We start from the raw sequence: 26,677 nt of genomic DNA, 5'->3' as shown, positions 1-26,677 counted from the left end.
GCACAATCCAAAAATCAGCCACATCAGGGGGATTCAAACGCTATTGAATAAAAGTAAGTTTTGAGCCTGGATTTAAAAGAGTCGATGGAGGGGGCAGATCTGATAGGGAGGGGAATGCTGTTCCACAGTCCAGGGGCTACAACAGCAAAGGTGCGGTCACCCCTGAACTTAAGTTTAGATTGTGGGACAGCCAGGAGCCACAAGTCAGCCGACCTGAGGGAGCTTTAAGTAGAATAAGGGGTTAGAAGGTCTGTGATATAAGGAGGGGGGCAACCCACTTAGGGCTTTATAAACAAACAGGAGAACCTTAAAATCAATTCTAAACCATACTGGCAGCCATTGGAGAGAGGCCAGGATAGAAGAAATATGGTCCCTCTTCAGGTCACCTGTCAGGAGCCTGGCTGCGGCATTCTGGACCAGTTACAGGCGGGACAGGGACGACTGACTAATCCCAGTATACAGGGAGTTGGAGTAGTCCAAGTGGGAGGATATAAGGGCGTGGATGACTTGCTCAAGATCCTTGAAGGAGAGAAACTGCATGATTTTAGCAATAGTACAAAGCTGGGGAAAACTGACTTTTACTACTGCATTAACTTGCTTGTCAAACTTAAAGGTGGATTGAAATATCACACCAAGGGATTTAACATGGGGTTTGACAAGGGTAGACAGGTTACCAAGACTGTTGGTAATCACTTTGATGGAGTCAGGGGGGGCCAAATAGGACAACTTCAGACTTGCCTTCATTCAGCTGTAAGAAGTTTTCTGCCATCCAACACTTTATGTCCTCAAGGCGGTTCATGAGGCTGACTAGTTTTGACTAGTCACTTGGTTTTGGGGGAGGTAAAGCTGTGTGTTGTCAGCATAACAGTGGAAAGAAATGTCGTATTTTTGAATGATTTGACTGAGGGGAAATGAGCGAGGATGAGGGAGATAAAGAAAAGAATGGGACCTAGGATGGAACCTTGTGGGACCCCACAGGAGAGACTAGCTGGGGGAGAAGAAAATTTCCCTATGTTGACAGAGAAGCTTCTATTTTTGAGGTAGGATATAAACCAATTCAAGGCAGTACCATCAACACCAACCCCGTATTGGAGACGGTCTCTTAAAATGGTTTGATTGTATACAACCCTGAGATTTGTTTTCTTGCAGGCATGTTCAATAAATGCAATAACCATAATAGAATCAATGAAAGACTATACCCAACAGACAACCAGTGTGCAAAAGACAACAAACTGAGCAAACATAAAAGAAAAAAGGGAAATAATAATAAATAAGCAATAAATACAGAGAACATGAGTCATTCAAAGTGAGTCCATAGGTTGTGGGAACAGTTCAGTGATGGGGCAAGTGAAGTTTAGTTAAGTTATCCCCTCTGGTTCAGGGGTAATAACTGCTCCAGAACCTGGTGGCACAAGTCCTGAGGTTCCAGTACCTTCTTCCGGATGGCAGCAGTGAGAAGAGAGTATAACCTGGGTGTTGGGGTCCCAGTGATGGACGCTGCTTTCCTGGAACAGAACTCCGTGTAGATGTGCTCAGTGGTGGGAAGGGCTTTACTCTTGATGGACAAGACCATGTCCACTGCTCTTTGCAGGATTATCTGTTCAAGGGAACTGGTGTTTCAATTGGTGACGCAGCCAGCTAATACACCTGTACCACATATCTATAGAAGTTTGTCAAAGTTTTAGATGTCAATGTGAGACTAAGCAATAAGGGGATAAAGCAGACCACTTGGCATCCAGTCCCCCAAAGGTGCAATTATTCCCTTTCATTACAATGTGGCTGCAGTGTTGCATCTATAAACCTTCCAAACTGTAACACCAAGGATTCACTTATTGAACGTTCCCCTTCAAATCTCAAAATATCACAATGTGGAAATATACTGCCGGCCCTTCGTCATGACCAAATCAAAATCTAAGACTCTCTCCCCAGTGGTGACGAGGGAGTATTTTCTTCCCAACTGAAACTTGATAGCACCAGAATGTGTGTGTCAGGTTCAAGTTGGGTATATATTCAGTTCAATATAGGTATTACTATCACAGTTAGCTCAGTATTTCATCCAAGTCAGAATTATTTTGTTTCCTGCATGTATGGGATGGGCTTTAAACGCTGGCAAGTCACATCCCGAAAGGAGAGCGACAGTGTTATAACTATTTAGGTTCAAAACGCCTCAGAATTCAAGCAGCAGGGAGCTGGATTTATTCAGCTCATTATAATCGTGGTAAACTGACGTCGTGACTCGGCGCTAAAGACACGTATTCTAAATTTTGTTTTCCCATGACAACAAACACAAGTTCAGGTTGCACAAACAGAGGTGTTCCACTGGCGCGCGCACCCTCCCCTTCCACCTCCTCCAGACTTCATTTGCTGCTGGATCACTGATTTAGACCCCTTCACATCCCCGCGTTAACACATGGACCTTACCGGTCTACTACTGAAACCTTTGATCTTCGTAGTACGGTCGTACACGCAGCACCTGATGGACGTGGAGCCAACATCAACGGCCAGAATGTAAGTGTCAGAGCGCCGAAACCCATTTTTGACAGAGCCCATAACTGGGCGGTGGGCGTCCAGCGCGGGGGCGGGGAGGGGCGCTTCCAGCAGTCACAGGGCGAGATCAGGAACAGCCATGAAAATACCGCAGAGAGAGAGAGAGAACTACGAAATAAACTGAAGGACGGGTTGGAAGGAGGGAAACCACGGGGCGTAAGGCTTCACATACAAGCACGCTACGGGTACTAGGAAGCGGCGGCTCCGTGGAACTTCAGCTGATACTTGGCGTTCCAGGAAGTTGCACTTGTATCCAAATAAAACATTCTTATTCTTTTTCCTCGGACCCTCCAGCGGCTCTTTAGAAGTGCTAGCCAGTTCAAGGGTGGGCTGCCGAGCTCCGGCCGGCGGAACGTGGTACCCTACCCGGCTGGAGCGCCCGCGTAGCCCGACAGTGCTCGCACAGAATGCGCGCTCCTTTCGCCACTTACTCCCGGTCATTGACCCCATCTCGCCGCGCCTGTGACGTCGCACGTCACACATCAGCCCATCTTAAAGGGGCGGAGCGGTGCGGAGTTTTTAACGCGCAAACTCAGTGTTGTTCACGGTTCGGGGCCCAATTCCTTCGGCAGCAGTGGAATACAGTACTAATTTAGCCTACAGCTTCCAGCTGTCTTCCTCCACCTCATTTCTTCCCTCCCTAACACCTGTTCTCAGGTTTCTGAATTGGACCGGCCCTCAAAAGTTCTCAGCATTGTTATCGAAGCCCTGCTTTCAAAGATTATGCAATGCCCGTGGGTTTGTATAGGTCGATATTTTCACACTGGTGGCGCTGTAAGAATTAAAAACTCAACTGAAAAACTATTTTTAACATTCAATTGACTCTATGCTTAGTCTCAGAATGAGTAACAGTCACAAGTACAAAAATGGCCTGTGCAAGGATGAATTACAATAGAGGCAGGAAGGCCCAGGCCTAAACTCTTCTGTGCCATGGTCCTCTATCCTTTCACTGTACAAGTATTTATCTACGTCTTCTTTAAATGATCTTGTCTCCATAAAATCCTGGGGTAGAAAATCACAGTTCACAATCCTCTGCAAGCATTTTCATTCGTCTATAACAAGTTGGGTGTGATGGGCAAAATGGTTTGGCTTACTATTGGTTTACTATTGTCACATGCACCAAAAATCTGTGAATTCTAAGAAGTTGGATAAACTTCGTTTTCTCTGCAGCATTTCAAACTGAGGGATAACCTATCAAAATATATAAAAATATAAGATATAAAAAATATATAATGGGTTCCAGAGGTTCCAATATATATTCCTGCAAAATTTCAGTCAATCTTGGACCTTCAGCCAAAATAAGTACCAAAATAATCACTACCCCGTCTTCCTGGGGCAAGACAATTCTGAATTCACACAGCCAATTCATTGTGGATCTCATGCATCTTAATTTTCTGGGTGAGCTTCCCTCCATGTAAACAACATCCACTGCTTTGCCTTCATCAATCACCATTGTCACCTTGAAAAACTCAACCACGTTACCAAGCCATGGATAGCCAGCAACTTTTTTCCAGGGCAGCAATTGCTAATACGAAAGGGCATAATTTTAAGGTGATTGGTGGGAAGTATAGGTGGAATGTCAGAAGTGGTGGATGAAACACACTGCCAGAGGTGGCGGTAAAGGCAGATACATTAGGGACATTGAAGAAGTTCTTAGGTACATGGACGAAGGAAAAATGGAGGGCTATGTTGATCTTGGAGTAGATTAAAAGGTCAGTACAATACGATGGACCAAAGAGCTTGTACTGTGCTGTTCTATTTTATGTTCTGTGACTTGCTCTGCACAAAGCTATGTTGATCGTCTTCAATTAGAACATGGTTTTCTAATCGCTCATAAATTCTAACCTTAAGAATCCTCTCCAGTAACTTCCCTACCACTGCTGGGAGACTTACTGGTATTAGGATTGTCCTTATTTCCCTTCTTGAATAATGGAACAATGTTAGTTATGGACCAGTACTCCAGGATGCTGCTTGTGGCTGGAGAAGACATGAAGATATTGGTCAAGAGCCCAGAAATCTCATCTCTTCCTCTCTCAATAATCTGGGGTATATCCACCTTAACATTCATACAAGACACAACACTGCTGCCTTCTTCATGTCAAGATAGTCTAGCATATTTGCACTGTCTACACTGATGTCCCTCTCTACACCCTTCTGCTTGGTAAATACTGATACAAACTACTCATTTAGGACCTCACCCACATCATCTGCCTCCAAGCACGTGTTCCCTCCTTTATCCTTGTGGTCCTATCTGCTCCTTATTTATCCTCTTAATTTATTTGTACAGAATGCTATAGGATTCTCTTTAATCCTACATACTAAAGACTTTTAATGGCCTCTCCTGACTTTCCTAAATTACCATCTGCTTATTTATAATTCTCAAAGGACCTGTTTGATTTTAGCTTCCCAAACCTTATATACATTTCTTCCTCTTTAACTAAATTCATCACCTCTCCCAATATGCAAGGTTCTCTTATCTTACCATGCTTGTCCTTCCTTATTCCTGGAACCAACCTGTCCTGTACTCTGCAGTTGCTCTTTCACTCTCCACATCAGATGTAGAATTGCCAAAAAAAAACAACCATTTCCAATTAACTCTCCCTAGTACCCTCATAATTTGACCTGCTTCAATATAACACTCTTCTTCAAGGTTCATACTTATTCTTATCTATAACTATCATAGAATTTAAGGAGCCACGGTCACTGTTCCTCAACTGTTCTGACACTGAAAGTTCAGTCGCTCGGCTAGACTTATTATCCGACACCAGGTCCAGAATGGACCCTCCTCTTGTCAAACGATCTATGTATTAGAACCATAGAACATTACAGCACAAAAATAGGCCTTTTGGCCCTTCTTGGCTGTGTCGAACCATTTTTCTGCCTCGTCCCACTGACCTGCACCTGGACCATATCCCTCCATACACCTCTCATCCATGTACCTGTCCAAGTTTTTCTTAAATGTTAAAAGTGAGCCCGCATTTACCACTTCATCTGGTAGCTCGTTCCACGCTCCCACCACTCTGTGTGTGAAGAAGCCCCCACTAATGTTCCCTTTAAACTTTCCCCCTTCACCCTTAACCCATGTCCTCTGGTTTTTTCTCCCCCAGCCTCAGTGGAAAAAGCCTGCTTGCATTCACTCTATAATTTTATATACTTCAATCAAATCTCCCCTCATTCTTCTACGCTCCAGGGAATAAAGTCCTAACCTGTTCAACCTTTCACTGTAACCCAGTTTCTCAAGTCCTGGCAACATCCTTGTAAACTCTCTCTGCACTCTTTCAACCTTATTGATATCCTTCCTGTAATTTAGTGACCAAAACTGAACACAATACTCCAAATACAAGAATATCAATATTAATACGAGGATTCGAGTTTAAAGACCCTAGCCTTGCTAGTTCTTCAGGATAAAAGGTTATACTAGCACCTCCATCATCCCACAAGCTGAGTAACCATTCGGCCAGCGATTCCCCAGACCTTTGTTTAAAATGGGCAGCCATCTCAGATTGCTCATCATCATTATACTTCTTGCACTTGAGAGTCTGTACTCCTGGCTGTCCATGGACATTTTTCTGAGAAGTCACCACGGCAGGCTGAGCCTACAATGGTTCTGGGGCAAAAGCAGTTTCCCCCTCACCAAAGGACCCATTATCATTATCATCATACCATATATCCCCATCCCAGGTGCCTGGGTCTCCCCTGGATAGCAACATCGATCTTAGTATTGATTTAAGAAACCCTCTTGGATGCACCAAAGAAATTCTGCCTAAACTTCTTGCATTAAGGAGGCCTCAGTCTATGTTAGGGAAGTTGAAGTCAGCCAACACTCTTGTTTTTGAACCTTTCCCCAATCTGCCTGCACATCTCAGTGGATATTGGGGGATGTGGGGGTGGGCTTCTGTACTACAACCTGTTAGAGTAATTGCAGTCCGATTTTCTGAGTTCCCCCCATATGGAATCAGCGGATGAGCCCTACATTATGTCCCCAGTGAGTGCAGCTGCGATAGTTTCTGACTAATAGTACCACTTCTCTCTCCACCCTTTTACATACTTCTCTATCTTTTCTAAAACGTCAAACCTTGGAACATAAATGATCCATTCCCATTCTTCTCTCAACCAAGCCAATGTTCTGGCTACAACATCATAGTTCCATGTACTGGTCTATGCTCTATGTTCATCACCGTTACTGTGGGGCGCCAGAGTAGTGGTCAGCACAGGGCTTTTGCAGCTTGAGACGTCGGAGTTTGCAGTTCAATTCCAGCATCCCCTGTAAGGAGTCCGTATGTTCTCCCCGTGACACTAGGATTTCCTCCGCGTGCACTGGTTCCCTCTCACATTCCAGGTTAATTTGTCATTGTAAATTGTTCTGTGATTAGCTAAAAAGAGGGGTGCTGGGCAGTGTGGCTCACTGAGCCGAAAGGGCCTGTTCCACACTGTATCTCTAAATAAATAAATACACCTAGCATTAAAATGCACACACTTCAACCTGTCTGTCCCACTGCATCTATTATCTTGCTCCTGCCTGTTCTTACCGTTCATGACTTCTACCTTCCTCTCAATCCCTTCAGTTTTTAACCCCAGGCCTTGGTACCCATTCCACTGCCAAACTAGTGTAAACTTTTCTAAATAGTATTGTGAAATTGCCAGCCAGGATGATGGATCCCTCCAGATTAGGTGCAACACATCCCTCTTGTGCAGGCCACCCCCGCCCCAGTAAAGGTTCCAATGATCCGAGAACATGAAACCTTCCCGCTGCATCAGTTCTTCAGCAACTTGTTCATCTGTTCTGTTTTCCTATTCCTGCTCTGACTACAAGTGGCACTGGGAGTAATCCAGATGTTACAACCTTCAAGGTCCTGCTTTTCAGCCTCTTTCCAAGTGCCCTGTATTCACCGTATAGGACCTCGTTCTCCCTTTCTACCCCTGTCATTAGTACCATAAGCACCATGACCTCAGGCTACGCACCTTTCCCCTTGAGAACTTTCTGCAGCTGCTCTGAGACATCCCCTAAGTGCCCCTTTTCACAATTTCTAAAGGCTCCAAATTATTGCACTGGAGAGATAAAGGTGGGGAAGAGAAATGCCAGCTGGTGTAATTAACTTATTGCTTTGTAAAACAGTCTCAGAATATAAAACAAACTTTTGGCAGAACACTCCTTTTCTGGGGTTTAACAGTGTACAATGCTGAGTTCCTCCAGCATGTTGTGAGTGTTGCTTTGACCCCAGCACCTGCAGAGTGTTTTGTGTTTACAATGAATAAATGCCTGAAGTTCCAGCTAAAACTACAGTTGAGTAATTCTCAGAATATCAAATACAGCTGCAAAGTAACCTTGATTTTATCCTCCTTTTCTGAGTTGTTAAGTTACTAAATGATAAAGCAAAGCCAGTATCACATTTCAAACACTTGTAACAAAATTCTTTATTTGTCATATCGAGCTTGCCTATACACATCAGCAGAAAGTGCAACATCGAACTGTATTCGTTTATTCACCAGTCACCATTTCATTGTGTAACACATAAAATGTAAAAAGTCCACATTCATTAATAAATATGATTTATGTGCTGCCATCACCTTTCTTTCACTGTACAGTTTTAAACCAGTGTGATCCACATGGAAATCCTTTAACATCAAAAGCATAAAAGCAAAATTTTCACACTGATAAAGATTAAAATGTTTGTGTCACAAATTGATAAAACAGTTGTAGTCTTCTAAAAACATAAAAAATTGTACATGTATAAGAACCTAGAAATCAGACAGTAAATAAATTGAGATTTTGTATAAAACCATCTTAAAGCACTTCTACAACATCTACATCAGAAGTTGATTTTCTTCTTTGAGTCGTATAAAATACGTTGCTGTACAAGTACATATCAAGCTTTTGGTATAACTGTGCTATGGACATAATTGACAGTATTGAATAAAAACTAAAATTTACATGAAGCAAGGTCACATACACTGAGTTGGGATTTTGCATTGAGTGGAAAATGCTCTTATTTGGACAACTGATGGCAATTGACAATGTATTGGCAGATGTGGACAAAATATAGGACATCATAGATCAAGAATAACTTATGAACGATGAATCAATTTAAACACAGTTTACAGACACTGAATCACAGCATTTTAACCCATTTCAGACAATATTACTAGAATTTTTTTTAAAAATCAAAGCATAAGTACCATGTTTAAGCAATGTAAAATTCCAAAATACAAGTGACTTTATAGGTTTTAAAGAAATGAGAATTGAAATAAAACTTCAGTTTTATCAAACTCTGGAACATATAAGTGAATGAAATATTTAATATTTTTGTATAATAAAGATTGAATTCCTCAAATCTCTCCCAAGTGCAAAGACATTGAGTTTAATAGAAAACTAAGCTACACCACTCACACACGGACAGAAAGCTAAGTATGAAGAAAATGTATTAAAAAGCATAATATGTAAGCATGGCTTAAAAATTTTCTGCACAACATTTAATCCAACAAAGCTTTTACTGGTTTAAAGAAATGTGACACACGCACACCCCCCCCCCAAATAAAATAAGAGAGTCCTTATGGTATTGTAGGTATGACTGTTGTGCTCTGCAAAAAAATATACTCAGCTTGAAAATCTATCCTTTGGAGCAATTAACATAAGAATTAATTCTGGCCCAATATGAACAAAATATGCAACTGTTTATAATAAGCCAACAGTAGTCTACTGGGAACCCTAATGAACCCATGCATTTGAACAATGCTTAATGGAGAGAAATGCAGGGAACAGAACAAGGGACCGTACGTGACGTTTGTCGACCTTACCAAAGTGTTCGACACCGTGAGCAGGAAAGGTCTGTGGCAAATCATGGAACGACTGGGATGCCCCCTAAAGTTCCTCAGCATTGTCATCCAGCTACATGAAGATCAGAGTGGCCAAGTCAGACACAACAATGACCTCTCAGAACCCTTCCCAATAGGCAACAGAGGAAAGCAAGGCTTTGTCTTCGCGCTGACTCTCTTCATCATCTTCTTCAGCATGATGCTTGAAAGGGCCACAGAAGACCTTGATGACGAGGACGGTGTCTACATCCGGTACCGTACCGATGGCAGCCTGTTCAATCTGAGGCAACTACAGTCCCACACCAAGACACTGGAGCAACTCATCTGAGAGCTACTCTTCGCTGACTATGCCGCCCTTGTTGCCCACACAGAGTCAGCCCTGCAGCGTGTAACATCCTGCCTCGCAGAGGCTGCTGAGCTCTTCAGACTGGAAGTCAGCTTGAAGAAGACAGAAGTTCTCCATTAGCCTGCACCTCAGGAAGATTACCACACTCCCCGCATCACCATCGGTGAGGTAGAGCTGAAGACAGTCCGCCAGTTCAGTTACCTGGGGTGCACCATCTCATCAGATGCCAAGATTGACAACAGACTGGCAAAGGCAAACAGCACATTTGGCAGGCTGTACAAAAGAGTCTGGAACAACAAGCATTTGAAGAAAGGCACAAAATCAGCGTGTACACAGCCATTGTACTGACCACCCTCCTGTTCGGTTCCGAGTCGTGGGTCACCTACCGTCACCACCTACGACTCCTTGAGCGCTTCCACCAGCGCTGCCTCCGCACCATCCTCAACATCCACTGGAGTGACTTCGTCACCAACATCGAAGTCGTCGAACAGGCGGAGGTCACCAGCATCGAGGCCATGCTGTTGAAGACGCAGCTGCGCTGGGCTGGGCACGTCTCCAGGATGGAGGATCATCACCTGCTCAAGGTTGTACTGTATGGCAAACTCTCCACTGGCCACCGTGACACAGGGGCACCGAAGAAGAGGTACAAGGTCTCTGAAGAAATCCCTTGGTGCCTGTCACCTTGGCGATCACGAGTGGTCTAATCTAGCCTCCGATCGCGAGGCCTGGCGACACACCATTCACCAGTCTGTTTCCTCCTTCGAGAACGCACGCAGGGCTGGCATTGAGGACAAAAGGAGAAGGAGGAAGAACCTTGACACAGCAGCACCAAACCCAGAACAGAATTTCCCTTGCAGCCGCTGTGGCTGGACCTGCCTGTCCTGTATTGGCCTCGTCAGCCACCTGCGAGCCTGCAGTAGACGTGGGCAGTCCCCTTCCTAAATCTTCATTCGCAAAGCCAAGCCATGAATGGAGTTGCTGTTCACAGACTGGCCATTTTCAGTCATGATTCAGCAAGCACAGGAAGCCTTTTAGTCAGCTGATGCCCCAAAAAAGCGTGTTCAAGATCTGACTGAAGCTTCTTTTTATTAGGCAAAGAAGGTCTTCAAAGTTAAGAACACTGTCCAGGTACTTATCCACAGCCTGAGCCAGAAGGCCATGTTTAAAATGAAATGTATTTGAAATTAACTCAAGCTTTCAAATCAAAGTATAGACCGCAAAACTGGAAGAATTAAATCCAAGGCATGATTCTCTACCAATTTTCTACCCAAATTCAAAACCCGTTTGCATTAAAAGCAGCAGAGATAATATTGTCAGAATTTCGGTAAAGCACAAGAAATACTAATCCTCAAATATCACAAAACTTGGCAATTCTTCCCTATTACTCACTGTATATAATAAAAGGCTCAAGTTGGAATAAAGGTTTTATCCTTCTGAGGCAATCATACATGTGACGAAGATTGTGGATTTTTAAACTCAGTTGTGGGATTGTTTAAGGCAATACTGTGTGATGTCAATGCATTTGCTACTGTGGGAGCTTCGTTTCCATAGTGCCTGATTCATGCCCAGCATAGTATGAGAATCTCAGTACAGAAAATATAATCTTGTTCAGAAGTGAAAATTCCATTTTTAGATATTGACTTTTAATCAAGTATTGTAGATGATTATTGTTGTCTATATAATAAAATATTGTAAAATAATTGTGCAGCTTTGCCCCATTATATTTACCTAATCTCTTTTTGAATGTTTCGATTATGTTAATCGTGAAAAAAAATTATAATGCTTTTTGCTCCTGTTGGCAAAAAATCATCTGTTTTCTTGACAATATCATACACGAGTCAAGACAATGCTACAATTTGTCCTCAATGTGAAAAGTACAGTGACGTGAAACCAGACAGGGCCAGGAAAGCAGCAGAGCCAATAAAAAACTGGTTGCCTAGTTAAGAACTTAAAAAGCTAACTCCAGCCATTTCAATTGAATTAAATATCAGGCTTGTCACGTAATGGATGGCAAACATTTCACCTGCTGTTTCTCCACACCACCAGCAACTATTCTCTGTTCACTGAGTTAATCTGATTATTGGTATAAGTAATATTACAAACTGGAGTTTCTGGTAAGTCTCCTAAGATTAAAAAAAAGAACATGGTACATGCCATGATTAAATCTTTTATTATTAAATGTTTAATTGGGATTGTGTAGAGGCATGGATATAGCCAATGATAAAAAGCTGCATCATTTCTATATTTCAAATGAAATGTAAACCTTTGAAAATCAAAATAGAGCATGTGAGTTGATACTAAGAGGAGGAAATAAATATAATTCATATCAACAGAGACTTCAGTGCTATATGGCGTATACTGGAAGCTGATCACATCTGAGGGGAGTATTTAATCCTGCAATTAATTTTTGTACAAGTTGAATTTCACCGATGTCACAATTATTTGAGAGATAGGTGGAAAATTCCCAAAATATAGGTTCATTCTTTAACGTCTGAGATAAGGAGTATTGTATCTTCAATGGCAAAATAATCCATGAGGCCATCAGTTTATAATGGAGACAATTTTAGCCTAACAATATTAATTAGCATTTAGGAAAGCACACTATTAAATGAATACTAAAGGAAAGTTGGAACATTCAATGTCAAGACTATCTAAAAAATACTACTGTATGAAACTTAAGTTTCAGAAATAGATTAATTTGTTTCACCTTAACTACTGAGGCAGCCGAGGGGCTCCAAAATTGACTGCGAGTTTTCTTTGCTTGCGTCTGCCGGAGGAACCTGCTACCGGCTGTTGCTGCCCCTGAGGTTGAATGGCAGTCTGTACAACAGTTTTATCCTGGGGCTTAAGAGGTGTTTGGCTGGGCTGAATGAAGTTCCTTGAAGTGCTGGCACTAGGATACCCATGTGATGTGTTAGAATACTCCATTGTAGTTGCTGGCTGACTCAGCTTTTGCTGAACAGAGTGACTGACTTCCTTCTCATCAAATGTCTTGTTTAAGGCTGTCCTCCTCTTTGTGACCTTATAAAGAAGAAAATGAATGGTAATACCACAAAATGCTCATAATAATAACAATAAAATTTGTTTTCTTAGTCTAATTTGAAAGGGGAAACTTCAAGCAGAATAATACAAGATGGTTTCATTAAAGTATTTGACATTATAACTACAATGAATGTAGACAATATGGTTTTTTATATTTTGTACTCATAGTAAGCAATTTAAGAGATGTAAGTTTACCATAATCACTCGAACATTTAACTAGTTCTTCGTCATTTCCTTCATACCCATCAATAGCACTTTCATTTAATGCCTGAGGTGAAAGAAGTTATTTGTGACAGTGCACCATTCCCTTGGTGCTATACTGAAGTACCAAACAGATGCCAAATCTGAAATGGAAGTATCCTTAAAGAACCAAGCTAACCAAATAATGTCAGGAAAGCTACATCTCGTACCCTAAGAGAAACAAGATATTTAGAAGATACAGGTATCCCCCGCTTTTCAAACGTTTGCTTTATGACACCTCGCTGTTACGAAAGACCTACATTAGTTCAAGCAACACACATCAAAGTTGCTGGTGAACGCAGCAGGCCAGGCAGCAGCTATAGGAAGAGGTACAGTCGACATTTCGGGCTGAGACCCTTGTCAGGATTAACTGAAGGAAGAGCTAGTAAAAGATTTGAAATTGCGTTGCCTCTGATCTGGGCTGACATTTACGTGCCGGGCGGGACCTAATTAATTAGCTTGTTTATTTCGGCTTTTTTCTTAAAGAGGTGTTGGGTGCGTCCCGGATCGGTATCGGTCCGCGGCCTGGAGGTTGGGGACCACTGCACCACCCTAAGCTCCGACGACTCAGCCTAGCACACCATCAGTGTGCTTGGCGCTGTCTTCCTGATTCCGGTAAGTGATACTACACTGTACATACATTATTTCTACTTTATATAGGCTGTGTATTTTTATGTGTTGTTTGGTATGATTTGGCAGCTTCATAGCTTAAAGGTTACTGGAGAGAGTGTTTCTGCCAAGAGTGCTTGCGTGAGATTTTCGCTACGGAGAACAGTGCAGCAATGATTGTAGAAAAGTATTTCTACTTTATATAGAAACAACAGGGATTCTGCAGATGCTGGGAATTCAGCAACACACATCAAAGTTGCTGGTGAATGCAGCAGGCCAAGCAGCATCTCTAGGAAGAGGTGCAGTCGACGTTTCAGGCCAAGACCCTTCGTCAGGACTAACTGAAGGAAGAGTGAGTAAGGGATTTGAAAGTTGGAGGGGGAGGGGGAGATCCAAAATGATAGGAGAAGACAGGAGGGGGAGGGATGGAGCCAAGAGCTGGACAGGTGATTGGCAAAAGGGGATACGAGAGGATCATGGGACAGGAGGTCCGGGAAGAAAGACGGGGGGGAGGGGGGACCCAGAGGATGGGCAAGAGGTATATTCAGAGGGACAGAGGGAGAAAAAGGAGAGTGAGAGAAAGAATGTGTGCATAAAAATAAGTAACAGAAGGGGTACGAGGGGGAGGTGGAGCCTAGCGGAAGTTAGAGAAGTCGAGGTTCATGCCATCAGGTTGGAGGCTACCCAGACGGAATATAAGGTGTTGTTCCTCCAACCTGAGTGTGGCTTCATCTTTACAGTAGAGGAGGCCGTGGATAGACATGTCAGAATGGGAATGGGATGTGGAATTAAAATGTGTGGCCACTGGGAGATCCTGCTTTCTCTGGCGGACAGAGCGTAGATGTTCAGCAAAGCGGTCTCCCAGTCTGTGTCGGGTCTCGCCAATATATAAAAGGCCACATCGGGAGCACCGGACGCAGTATATCACCCCAGTCGACTCACAGGTGAAGTGTTGCCTCACCTGGAAGGACTGTTTGGGGCCCTGAATGGTGGTAAGGGAGGAAGTGTAAGGGCATGTGTAGCACTTGTTCCGCTTACACGGATAAGTGCCAGGAGGGAGATCAGTGGGGAGGGATGGGGGGACGAATGGACAAGGGAGTTGCGTAGGGAGCGATCCCTGCGGAATGCGGGGGGGGGGGGGAGGGAAAGATGTGCTTAGTGGTGGGATCCCGTTGGAGGTGGCGGAAATTATGGAGAATAATATGTTGGACCCGGAGGCTGGTGGGGTGGTAGGTGAGGACCAGGGGAACCCTATTCCTAGTGGGGTGGCAGGAGGATGGAGTGAGAGCAGATGTACGTGAAATGGGGGAGATGCGTTTAAGAACAGAGTTGATAGTGGAGGAAGGGAAGCCCCTTTCTTTAAAAGAATGAAGACATCTCCCTCGTCCTAGAGTGAAAAGCCTCATCCTGAGAGCAGATGCGGTGGAGACGGAGGAATTGCAAGAAGGGGATGGCGTTTTTCTACTTTATATAGGCTGTGTATTTATCATATCATTCCTGCTTTTATTACATGTTACTGTTATTTTAGGTTTTATGTGTTATTTGGCATGATTTGGTAGGTTATTTTTTGGGTCTGCGAACGCTCACAAATTTTTCCCATATAAATAAATGGCAACTGCTTCTTCACTTTACGACATTCCAGCTTACGAACCGTTTCAAAGGAACACTCTACCTTCGGATGGCAGGGGAAACCTGTACCACTTATGTAGGCAGTAATACACCAAGCTTCCAGAATGGGGTAAATGGATATTAGATGAAAGATTTAATAGGAAAATACATAAAAAATCAATTATCTTCACATTTCAAAAAAACGAGGAGAGTTATTAGATGAAGGCAAACATTATGAATCTTCAAAGTTGACTTAACTGATTATTTGCTTAAATTTTAATTTTTATTGAATTGTATTTGGCTTTTGTGCATAGTCTTGGAGCTCCAATTTCTAAGCAGAAATTCACAAAAGTTATCGAACATTATTGGATAGATCATGACCTCACCATCTCTACTCGCAAATTTAACTTTTAATACTTTTGAAATCATAAGGTTTGAGAACATTAAGCTTTTCTCCCCCCCTCCAAATTAGCAGAACTATAAATTACTAAATCACTTGTAAATGTCAAAATTCAAAAATTCTTTGTTTACACTTTTGAGAACACATGGTCAAGTGATAGCATCCTTGATTCCAAGTTGTAAAGGCAGTGATTCAAAATCCCATTCTAGGGCTAATAGTAGTAGTGTGCTAACTCAAGTCCAATGCGATGTTCTTTAAGGGGTTGTATATTGGTGGGTCCTTAGGTGGCTGTAGAGGCTGAGCCAGGATCCACATTCAGTGTGGGCAGGAGGAAGTGGTGACTGTGGATAGTGGTTGGGTCTTTTTGGTTGTTCAGTCTTTCTTATCGCAGCTTCCATTTATTCTCTGTGCCACCGTGGACTTCGTTATCATGTAGCACAACTCCCTCGGGAACAGATTTCCTTGATTTTTATCTACTGAGTGCAATGCCTTTCCAGTTTTTAGATGAACTGTTGAATTTTTTCAAATGATTTTGATGTTATTTTTAAAGCATTTTCTTTTCTCAGCAGAGGCTTGCTGAAATTCCTTCAATTGGGACAGAAGTATTTTGTTAGGGAGGTGTGAATTTCATCTCGTCCTGGGCTAAAGCACATAATTTATTTTGCCATTTAAGTGCAGTGTTGCTGCTGTCTTTAAGTCAAGTACAAGGCGCTGTATCTTGAGCAGATGAAGTGAATGTTGAAAATCCAGTTTAGAAGTTAGTCCAATATCCAAAAACCCAACAATATGTAAATGGTCATGTTGCCCTGAGAGACAACATTACGCATTATACCGTATGAATACAAGTTCTGTGCTTTGTGTTTTAAAAAACAAGCAATGTAAAATTACCACTGCTCAATAAGAATAAATGTGGATCCATTAAAGACTAACGGATCATTTGCCCTCTCTATTCTCAGTCCAAAGGAATTTGATTACCAGAATGCTATCCCTTCAGTATCAGGCAGGACCATCTATATGCATATATACAGTGGTGTAATTCTACCTTTATGCAAAGGGGTGGTGGGCAAGATGGTGCCAGCGACCAACGTGACCAACAGCGATGTCCTGCAGGCAGTTCAAGAAACAACTACTTCTTTGAAATGTACTTCTAGTACTAATCTGTGTGCGATTGGAGCCTATAATCTACATTTTGATGTGTTTTTGGGGTGACTTAGTGATACGGCACTTGTGCTGTCTCTGAGGGGTTCTGCTGTGGTTGAGAGCGAGTTGAGAATGGAGTGTATAGCCTAATGGCAGAATGCGAACCCATTATTTGTTCCATTTCTCAGCCAACTCGCTGATTAAAGCGTCACGCAAGGTGGAAGCAAGTGGGTGTTCAGAGCCATCTGCCTGCGTTTGACCGGTCTCCCTCTCCCTTGGCCGCCAAAGGAAGGAATATCTTGGATCTTGGGCAAGGTTTTATCGGCACAGATTGTGGATTGGACTCATTATTAGAGGACTCCTCATGTTATATGTGTTTCTGGTTACTCCTTTTTAAATTGCTATTTTGTGTGATTTTTAATCAGGGCGGCCTGGCTCTGCGGCCTGCAATTTGACCTTGAATATTCTGTGTATAAATGCCTTTTCTCTGCTGTTTGAACAATTTGTTCTTTTTCTTGCACGTTGGATGTTTGATGTTTTCTTCAAATGGATTCCATGGTGTTTCTTTGTTTCATGACTAATCTCAAGGTTGTACACTGCATACATACTTTAATAATAAATGTACTTTGAATCTTAAGATTGAATATCGATACATCAAAACAGAATATTACTATGTCCTTTCATGAGTGATCTCCTCCAAGATTCTAAATACATCTTCCTTCATTCTTCCCTTCCCCAGAGATCAAACAGCATCCCATTTGATGAGGAGGGATTTCTTTAGCCAGAGAGTGGTGAATCTATGGAATTCATTGCCATAGGTGGCTGTGGAGGCCAAGATATTGGGAATAAAGTGGATGTTGATAAGTTCCTAATTAGAAGTTGGCAGAATTAAGGGTTGAGAGGAATAATAAATAAGTCACGAAGGAAAGGTGAGGCAGACTTGATTGGCCGAATAGCCCAATTCTGCTCCTATGTCTTATGGTCTTATCACAATTTATTTTTAAGCTTGAAGGCCTCTTACCTGTAAAGGCACGAATTGATTGTGAGTACCAATAAGCACTCCTCCAGGACAGATGTTCCCTGAATATGGTATCTGATAATTATTGTATATTTGGGGAGGAATCAAATTTGTCCAAGGCACAGGACCATATCCATGAGGTGGCACAGGCATAATACCACCTAAAGATTGAAATATAGAAGTATTTTAAGATTTGTAAACATATGAAAACATTTAAATATTTATCTTGGACCATTCCCATTATGCTACCTTAATACCCACTCTAAGTTTTAACATTACTGATGTAATTCAATGCTACTTCACACTCTTAAAATAGCACTGATATACTCAGTGGTTCAGTTCCACTTTCTTCCTTTCTTTACTGTATTTAACCTTACCTCATTGAATTTCGCTGGAATAAACCATGACTGGGAAATTACGTAAAAGAGCGAGTATACTGTGGCATCAAGGAGCTTCCCAACCCATCATGAAAGAACATCTTTATAAGCTGTTCATAAAGTGTAACGCACAAATTGCTTTAAAAAAGCATACTTCTAATTTTAAAGATCTGTTATCTATATAAAGAAAAGTTAACAAAACTGCAGTTGCTGGATATCTGAAGTGTACTCCGGACATGCTGCAAACACTCTGCAGGTCAAGCAGCACTCAAGTTCTGATGAGGAGACTTGGAACAGAAACGTTTCTCTTTTTACAGATGAAAAAGGTATATTGCTTACATCATCTTCAGACTGTAGATTAAGAAGTAAGCTTCAATGCAACAGTCTATGACGGAATTTTAAAAGACTGGAAAATTTAGAGCTACAGGTTCAAGTACATTCCAAAAATCAAAGTGCTCTGTCGATTACATGGAAAGAGCTTCTAACTGCAGTCAAAAGGTAAACAATTAGGATTTTTTGCAATATCTTATGTTGACACTTTTTTAAAATAGATCATAAATTCTTCAATGCGGTTGACTGTTCAAAACTAGAAGCAAGTTACACAGTGGAAACAACTACATAGATTATTAGAATAAATTCAGGCATCTGTTACCTGAGGCCTGACAAAATGGTGGTGGAACGGCTCGAAGAGGTACATTTCCTGCCATGGGCTGATAACTGGGAAATACACTTGGAGCAAGGGGTGTATTTTGTCCTGTTGCATTCTGTGTGACAAATATTATCAGGTAAGTATTCATCTAAAATTAGGTAGCAAAGAAATGAGACCTACAGAAGTCAGGTTTATTTGGTGAAACATTATCAAGACTAAACTAAAAATAAAAGGAAGTTGATCTTTGTACCAGTCGTTGTAATGCAAATACTGCAGCTTTTTCTTGGGCTTCACTGTCTGAATGGCACTGAGGTCCATGCACCAGCAAACCATTGGCTAACTTCACCTGGCAAACCTTCAAGCCCTAGAGTACACAAAATTTCATTTTGAGTACATAACATAAACACATAAAGCATATCATAAATTAGTGTATTGTCAGGTATCAATGAAACTCGTTAGTTTTTGATTATAAAGTATGATATAGAATTTTATTTTCCCACTGATTGAAAGAATTTCATTCCCAGTAAAAGTTAACTGGCAGAGTGGGAAAATACACTGTTAGCCTTTAGTTTTAAAAAAATCAAGAGAACTAATTTTCTGTCTCTTTTCAGGATTTGCATCACAATTCTCCAATTGTTCCAAACGGGATTATTACCTCCACCTAACGATAAAAGACACACTTCTTTCCCCTAAGCAATGGTAAAAGCGATAGATTAGATTTACAGGGAGGTAGTCATTCCTGAATTGCAGGAAGCAGGTACCTGGCTGACTGTTAGGAGACAGAATGGGAATAGGCAGCCAGTGCAGAGCACCCCTGTGGCCATTCCCCTTAATAATAAGAATACTGCTTTGGATATTGTTAGGGGAGAACCGGCTTACCAGGAAAAAGCCACAGTGAGCAGGTCTCTGGCACTGAGTCTGGCTTTGTGGCTCAGAAGGGAACTGGGGAGAAGAGGTGAACAGTAGTGATAGGGGATTCATTGGTTACAGGAACAGAAGTGGATGAGAATGAGATTCCTGGATGGTTTGTTGCCTCCCAGATGCCAGGGTCAGGGACATCTTGGATCAAATCTGGTTTTCTTAAGCGGGAGGGTGAGCTGACAGAGATCGTAGGCCACATCGTTACCAATGACATTGGTAGAATGAGTGATGAGATCCTGCAAAGTGTGTTCAGGGAGTTAGGTTCTAAGCTAAAGGACACGACCCCCAGGATTATGATCTCAGGAATGCTACCTGTGGCACGTGCTAGTAAGGCCAGTAAGATCACACAGTTTAACACATGGCTAAGGAGATGGTGCAGGAGGGATGACTTCAGATTTTTGAGTCATTGGGCTCTTTTCTAGGGAAGGTGGGACCTGTACAGAAAGGGCGGTTTGCATCTGAACTGGAGGGGGACTAATATCCTTGCGGGAAGCGTTGCTAGTGCTGCATGATGCGGGGGGGGATGGGAACCAGAGTGCCAGAACAGAGAGTGGAGTGCTGTGGATAAAGACATTGTTAAGCCCACATACGAGGTCAGGAATCGAAAGGTTGAGCATGCTGGGACTAATGTTCTGAGTTGGGTATTGCCCAATGCAAGGAGTATTGTAGGAAAGGCAGATCAGTGTAGGGCATGGATGTGCACGTGGAATTATGATATTGCAGCCATTAGTGAGACTTTGTTGCAGGAAGGGCAGGATGAGCAACTTGGTGTTTTGGGGTTTGATAGTTTTAGATATGATGGAGTGCGATGGATTAAAGGGGGAGTTGTGGCATTACAAGTCAAGGAAAATATTATGGCATTGCTGTCAGGACTGACTGGACTACTCATCTAGTGAGGCTTTATGGGGAGAACTGAAGAATAACAAAGGTATGACCACGCTAATAAGATTATCTTATACACCAACCACAGTTCATGGGATTTAGAGGAGGAAATTTGCAGAGAGAGCACAAACAGTTGCAAGAAACACACTGTGATAATAGGTGATATTAACTTTTCACATATTGTCTGGGACTCCCATACTGTAAAAGGGCTGGATGGGAAAGGCTTGTCAAAATGTGTTCAGGAAAGTTTCCTCAATCAGTACATACAAGTGCCCACTACAGAGAGTGCAATACTAGATCACCTATTAGGGAATGAGACAGGGAAGGTGACGGAAGTTTGTATCGAAAAGCTGTAAGAATAAGCCAGGAAATTATAGGCTGGTGAGCCAGATATCAGCAGTGGGTAAGTTATTGGAAGGTATTCTAAGGGAACAGATATATAAGTATTTAGATAGAGAGGGACTGATTAGCTATAGAGTAGGTCATGTCTAACTAATCCTTAAGAGTTTTTCAAGGAACTTCCCAGGAAAGTTGATGAAGGCAAGGCAGTGGATATTGCCTATGTAACACGCTGTAAGGTTTCACTGCTAATGTAATGGCCTCTCTATAATGTTTCACTGTTAATGTAATGGTTTCTCTGTAGCAGCAATGTTTGGGTTATGACTAGAGATAACCTTACCAACCCTATATTCAGATTAAGATTTATAAAGTTCAATCATTTAATTGCATATGGGGTACTGCCTGATATTTTGTGGTGTGGATTTGTAACCGGGCAACACATCACGCAGCATCCACACAAACAAAATTTCTCAGTTTGGCGGGGCCAGAAGTTGTCTTCCCCTAGACGAACACGTGCTGGCCAAGCCTGAGGGTTGTACCTACAAGGCATTTGACAAAGTCCCACGTGGGAGATGAACAGGAAGGTACAGTTGCTTGGCATTCAAGATGAGGTAGTAACCTGGATTAGACATTGGCTTCATGAAAGCCAGAGGGTAATTTTAGATGGATGCCTCTCTGACTGGAGGCCTATGACTAGTGGAGTACTGTAGGGATCGGCGCTGGGTCTGTTGTTGTTTATCATCTGTATCAATGATCTGCATGATAATGTGGTAAACTGGATCAGCAAATTTGCAGATGACACCGAGATTGGAGGTATGGTGGACAGCAAGGAAGACTATCGAAGCTTGCAGCAGGATCTGGACCAACTGGAAAAATAGGCTGAAAAATGGCAGATGGAACTTAATGCAGACAAATGTGAAATGTGGCACTTTAGGAGGACCAACCAGGGTAGGTGTTACATGGTGAGCGGTAGGGCACTGGCCTTCATAAGTCAATATATTGAGTGCAGAAGTTGTGATGTTACTTTTAAATTGTATAAGATATTGCTGAAGCATCATGTGCGTAAAGGACATTGACAGAACTTGAGGACCTGAGTTAGAGGAAAAGGATGCAGAGGCTAGAACTTCATTCCCTGAGACATAGAAAATTGAAGGGTGATTCAATAGAGGTATGCAAAATTATGAAGGGTATAGAGAGGGTAAATGCAAGCAGGCTTTTTTCACTGAGGTTGGGTGAGACTACAATTAGAGGTTAAGGGTGAAAGGTAAAATGTTTAAGGGGAACATGCAGGGTAACTTCGACAGGCTGCCAGTGTAAGTGGTGGATGCGGGGTCAATTCCAACAATTAAGATCAATTTGAGGGGAGGGGGTATGGAGGGCTATGGCCTGGGTGAAGGTTGATGGCCTGGACAAACTAATGGTTCGGCACAGACTAAATGGGTCTAAGGGCCTATTTCTGTGCTGTGGCGTTCTATGACACTATGACAACCACACACACAACTAAAACAGTGATGTCAATAACAAGTTTGCCTTCAGACTGTATTAGATCACCAGTATTTTGCTATTTAGCAAATATTATACTACTGCTGAGGTAATAATACAAAAAGCTCCAACCTGTGTAGTCTTAATAAAGGAGAAATCTGGATGTGGTAAACCAAGTCTGGCGCAAGTGACGTACAACTCTGATACTGGGACAGACAGAGGAGACTGCTGCCCTCGATAATGTCCTGAGATTTCTCCACCCAATATTCCCTGAGGTTTGTTGATTTTTGCAGCTACAAAGAAAACAACTTCATAAATTGGAATAGCACATTTTAACATATTTTCTACACAATATGTACTCAAACGTTAGACTTTTAACAATAGGAAATAAACAAACAATTCACCAATTGTATTGGTTTAATAGTTTACCTGAGTTAGTTTCATTTCTTTTAATCTGTCCTTTTATTTTACGAAGTACTAATGACATATGAATAGTCACAGTGGAAAGACATTATGAAGTAAGGAATAATGGGACCTTCTAAAGAAAGATATGATAATAATCAAATAATCTGGGCAAGTTATTTTTAAACACAGAAAGTGGTGGATGCCTGGAACGCTAGGGGTGGTAGTGGGGGCAAAAATGATAGAAGCATTTCAGATACTCTTGGATACGCACATGAAGGTGGTGAGATTTTCACAAAGTGTAGGCTGAAGTTTAGTTAGTAATTTAATTACTAGTTTAAGTAGTTCAACATATTATCATGGGCTAAAGGGCCTGTTGCTGTGCTGTGCTGTTTCATTTTCCATGTAACCATTGATTTTAATCTATATATATACTGGAAAAATGAGATAGTTAAAGGCAACCCAGGAGTTCGTGTGTTTTACGGGATGGTTCTAAATCCAACCAGCAAGCAAGTCTTGTGGGTGAGATAGCTGTTCAGTGAGATAGGTTTTAATTTATGACTTTTCTGGTTAAGAAACCCTTGGTAGAAGCAATCATATGTTTTGATTTTACAATTTGAGGGAGAAAAGAATGAGCCCAAGTTTTCCAGATTAGATTTAAATAGCAAAGTGATAAGGGCATGAAAGTAGACTTCACTGAAGAAAACAGGTAGAGACCACCCAGTTGTAATGCTGTAGCAAACGTTTAAGGGGATCTTGCAGAACACCACCCAGGTATATTTCAACTGGTAAGAAAAATTCCGTGGAGAACAGCTATCATTGGTGGTTGTCTAAAAAAGTTAAAGGCAGCATCAAACTCAAGCAGAAAGTTGCTGTTGTCTAAAGTTAGGCAGCACATTAGTAAGATTGGGCATATCAAAAATGAATGACAAAAAGATAAATAGGGAAGACAAAATGAACATTAGTTCCATGGAAAAGGAGTCTGGTGATTAAATAACAGAAAACGGATGAATGAATCAAACAGGCAGGTGTTTTGCATCAACTTTCACTATAATAAATAAGCAACATGCCGGAAATGGGTGCAAATCAGCAAGTGGAAAGGACAGAACCTGGCAAAATTACAAACAACAGGAAAGTAATACTGAGCAAATTGTTAGAACTGCAGCTGCCAAGATCCTGACTCCTGAAAGTCTTTGAGTTAAGGTCTTTTAGTATATTTTAATTCTCTGAAATTCCATAGATCTGGGTTGCTTTCTGGGACAGACAGTGTTGAGGAAGCCAGAAGTCTACAGAAGGACTTAGACAGAATGGGAGAATGGATAAAGAGCTGGCAGTTAGAATATAATGTAGGGAAGTTTATGGTCCTGCACTTTGTTAGAAGGAATAAAGGCATAGCCTATCTTCTAAATGGGGAGAAAATTCAAGATTCCAAAGTGCAAAAGGACTTTTGAGTCCTTGTGTAGAATTCCCTAAATGTAAACATGCAGGTTGAGTCGACGGTAAGGAAGGCATTCATTTCGAGAGGATGAGAACATAGGAGTGATGATGTAATGCTGAGGCTTTATAAGGCATTGGTCAGACTGCTCTTGGAGTACCATGAGCAGTTTTGGGCCCTTTGGAGAGGCTCCAAAGGTGGTTTGTGGGGATGTTTCTGGAATGAAAGGGTTAATGTATGATGAGCTCTGGAATGAGGGTTAATGTTGATGGCTCTGGGCCAGTACTTGCAGGAGTTTAGCAGAATGAGGGAGGATCTCAATGAAACCTATCGAATATTGAAAGTCCTAGATAGAGTGGAGGTGGAGAGGTTGTTTCCTATAGTGGGTGAGGAGGGCCAGACAGCACAGCCTCAGAACAGAGTTACATTCATTTAGGACAGAGATGAGGAGGAATTTCATTAGCCAGAGGGTAGTGAATCCGTGAAATTCACTGCATAGGATGGTTGTAGAGGTCAAGTCAATAAGTACATGTAAAGCAGAGGTTGATAGGTTCTTAATTCATCGGGGTGTCAAAGGTTATGGGAAGAAGGCAGGAGAATGGGGTTGAGAGGGATAATAAATCTGCCACCTAACTTCAGGAAAGATGTCAATGGATCTGGTAAGGATCTCTGAAACAGATTGGTTGTATTATGAGGAATGGTTTGACAAGATAGACTTAGATCTGCTGGGAGTTCAGGAGAGTGAGAAGTGACAACTGGAATGCAAAGTCCCAAGGGGTTAGGGTGGATGAGGAAAGCATGTTGAAAGGTATCTAGAAAATCTAGGACTAGAGTCACTGTTTTAAAAAAAGGGATCATCCATTTATGACAGATCCCTTATCCCTGAAAATAGATTAACCATCAATAAAATTCAATGAGTTCCAGTCACATTTTCTGTAACATTTACTAAGTTACCTCCCCATGACACATACACATTACATTCCTAACTGAAAGTTAACTGAAATGGACAAAATAAATAATGGTCAAAAAACTCACCACCAATGACTTTTTGCTGGTGGCAAATTAACTGATCTCAGTATAATCTTATGGATGTGACGCATGTTCAAATGGTAAATAGTACATTTAATTCAAATTTACCTGGGGCAAGATAAATTCTGTGGCATCACACTTTGGGGGATTAAATGATAATTTTGACAATTATGCAATTAGCATCTATAAAGATAAATAGACTGTCATGGATAATACTACCTAAGCTTCAAATACGTGTGTGGGAGATATGCGGTCATGAATATACAATATTGAAAGATTTTGCATTCAGAGAGCCAATCATAATATGTTGTTATCAAATGGTCTCTATTTTAATCGGGAAAGTTGCCTGAGGACTACCACTGCTAATGTGATTATTCCTCTATATCAGGGCTTCTTAACCTTTTTTATGTCATGGACCCCCTGATCAGTCCAGTGAAGCCTATGGACCCATTCTCAGAATGGTATATTTAAATATATTAAAAAAATATTGGATTACAAAAGAAACTAATTATAACAAAATATTAAAACACACATGTGATACAGTAATATATGTGCTTCTTTCTTAATGCATAAAATAATAATATGCATTAAAATATAGCCGTTAAAATTGAATTTATTATGTAGAGTGTACATAATAATCACCATAAAAAGGAGAGAGAAATTTAGATAATCAGAAATCAGGTTTAATATTGCTGGCATAAATCATGAACTTTGTTGTTCTATGGCAGCAGTTTCATGCAATACATCGTAACAGGAAAAAAAACTATAAATTATCTAAGAAATATCTTTTAAAAATAATTAAGTAGTGCAAAAAGAGAAACATAAAAGGAAAAAAATAGTGAGGTAGTGTACTTGGGTTCATTGTCCATTCAGAAATCTGACGATGTCAGGGAAAAAGCTGTTCCTGAAATGTTGAGTTCAAGTTTAATTGTCATTCAACAATACATAAATACAACCAAATTAAACAGTGTTACTCCGGGGCCAAGGTGCAAAACACAGTACCAACAGTCATACACAGCACAAGACACATACAGCACATAGAAGATAGCAGTAAAATACAGTCATACAAAAAGTATAGTTCAAATCCCCAAGTCCATGAATGTTCAGCAGTATGCAGTTGAACACAATACAGCTTGTCTTTTGCCGAGTAAACACTGGGGAACAGCACCAATTCCAGCATGGATGCCGCACCACACCTCCTCCAGCACTCTGGTGGAGCATCTGACTCTAACGCCTCACCCTGGGCAGCTGCAAGCAGGCAACACCATGGTCTGAGGCCTAGTCCTCACTATAACCAAGGCCACGCAGCTCCCCCACTGTCTGCTCCCATCACTGGCCAATAAACCAATGAATTGGACTTGCAGCATTCCACACCACCAATGTCCAACAGGGTCTTGC

The 26,677-nt window shown here is 41.6% G+C and overlaps 2 protein-coding genes and 1 long non-coding RNA gene across 4 annotated transcripts in view; 1 reads left to right on the top strand and 2 right to left on the bottom strand.

Annotated features, from left to right (window-relative positions):
• Positions 1-2,995, bottom strand: part of gk5 (glycerol kinase 5) — a 92,316-nt gene extending 89,321 nt beyond the window's left edge. Inside the window, exon 1 of the mRNA XM_072255035.1 lies at positions 2,422-2,995. Within this exon, the coding sequence (XP_072111136.1) occupies positions 2,422-2,550 (129 nt within the window). The 5' untranslated portion in view covers positions 2,551-2,995. The remainder of the gene's footprint in view (positions 1-2,421) is intronic.
• On the top strand, positions 2,324-17,365 carry LOC140196223 (uncharacterized). The gene is made up of 3 exons (XR_011885654.1): positions 2,324-2,508; positions 13,475-13,603; positions 16,934-17,365. It is a non-coding gene; the product is annotated as an uncharacterized lncRNA (long non-coding RNA).
• xrn1 (5'-3' exoribonuclease 1) overlaps positions 7,945-26,677 on the bottom strand; it is a 111,260-nt gene continuing 92,527 nt past the window's right edge. The window contains exons 39-43 of one of the 2 annotated variants that reach the window (XM_072255033.1): positions 22,546-22,706; positions 19,040-19,153; positions 18,793-18,904; positions 17,767-17,924; positions 7,945-12,727 (exon numbers count right to left, since the gene is read on the bottom strand). In XM_072255033.1, the coding sequence (XP_072111134.1) occupies positions 12,419-12,727; positions 17,767-17,924; positions 18,793-18,904; positions 19,040-19,153; positions 22,546-22,706 (854 nt within the window). In that variant the 3' untranslated portion in view covers positions 7,945-12,418. The remainder of the gene's footprint in view (positions 12,728-17,766; positions 17,925-18,792; positions 18,905-19,039; positions 19,154-22,545; positions 22,707-26,677) is intronic. The other variant, XM_072255034.1, reaches the window with a different exon arrangement.

This window comes from Mobula birostris, chromosome 4, assembly GCF_030028105.1.
Source record: "Mobula birostris isolate sMobBir1 chromosome 4, sMobBir1.hap1, whole genome shotgun sequence".
Classification (NCBI taxonomy): Eukaryota; Metazoa; Chordata; class Chondrichthyes; order Myliobatiformes; family Myliobatidae; genus Mobula; species Mobula birostris.
The sequence above is the reverse complement of the archived record's forward strand: the minus strand, read 5'-3'. Positions and strand labels throughout refer to the sequence as shown.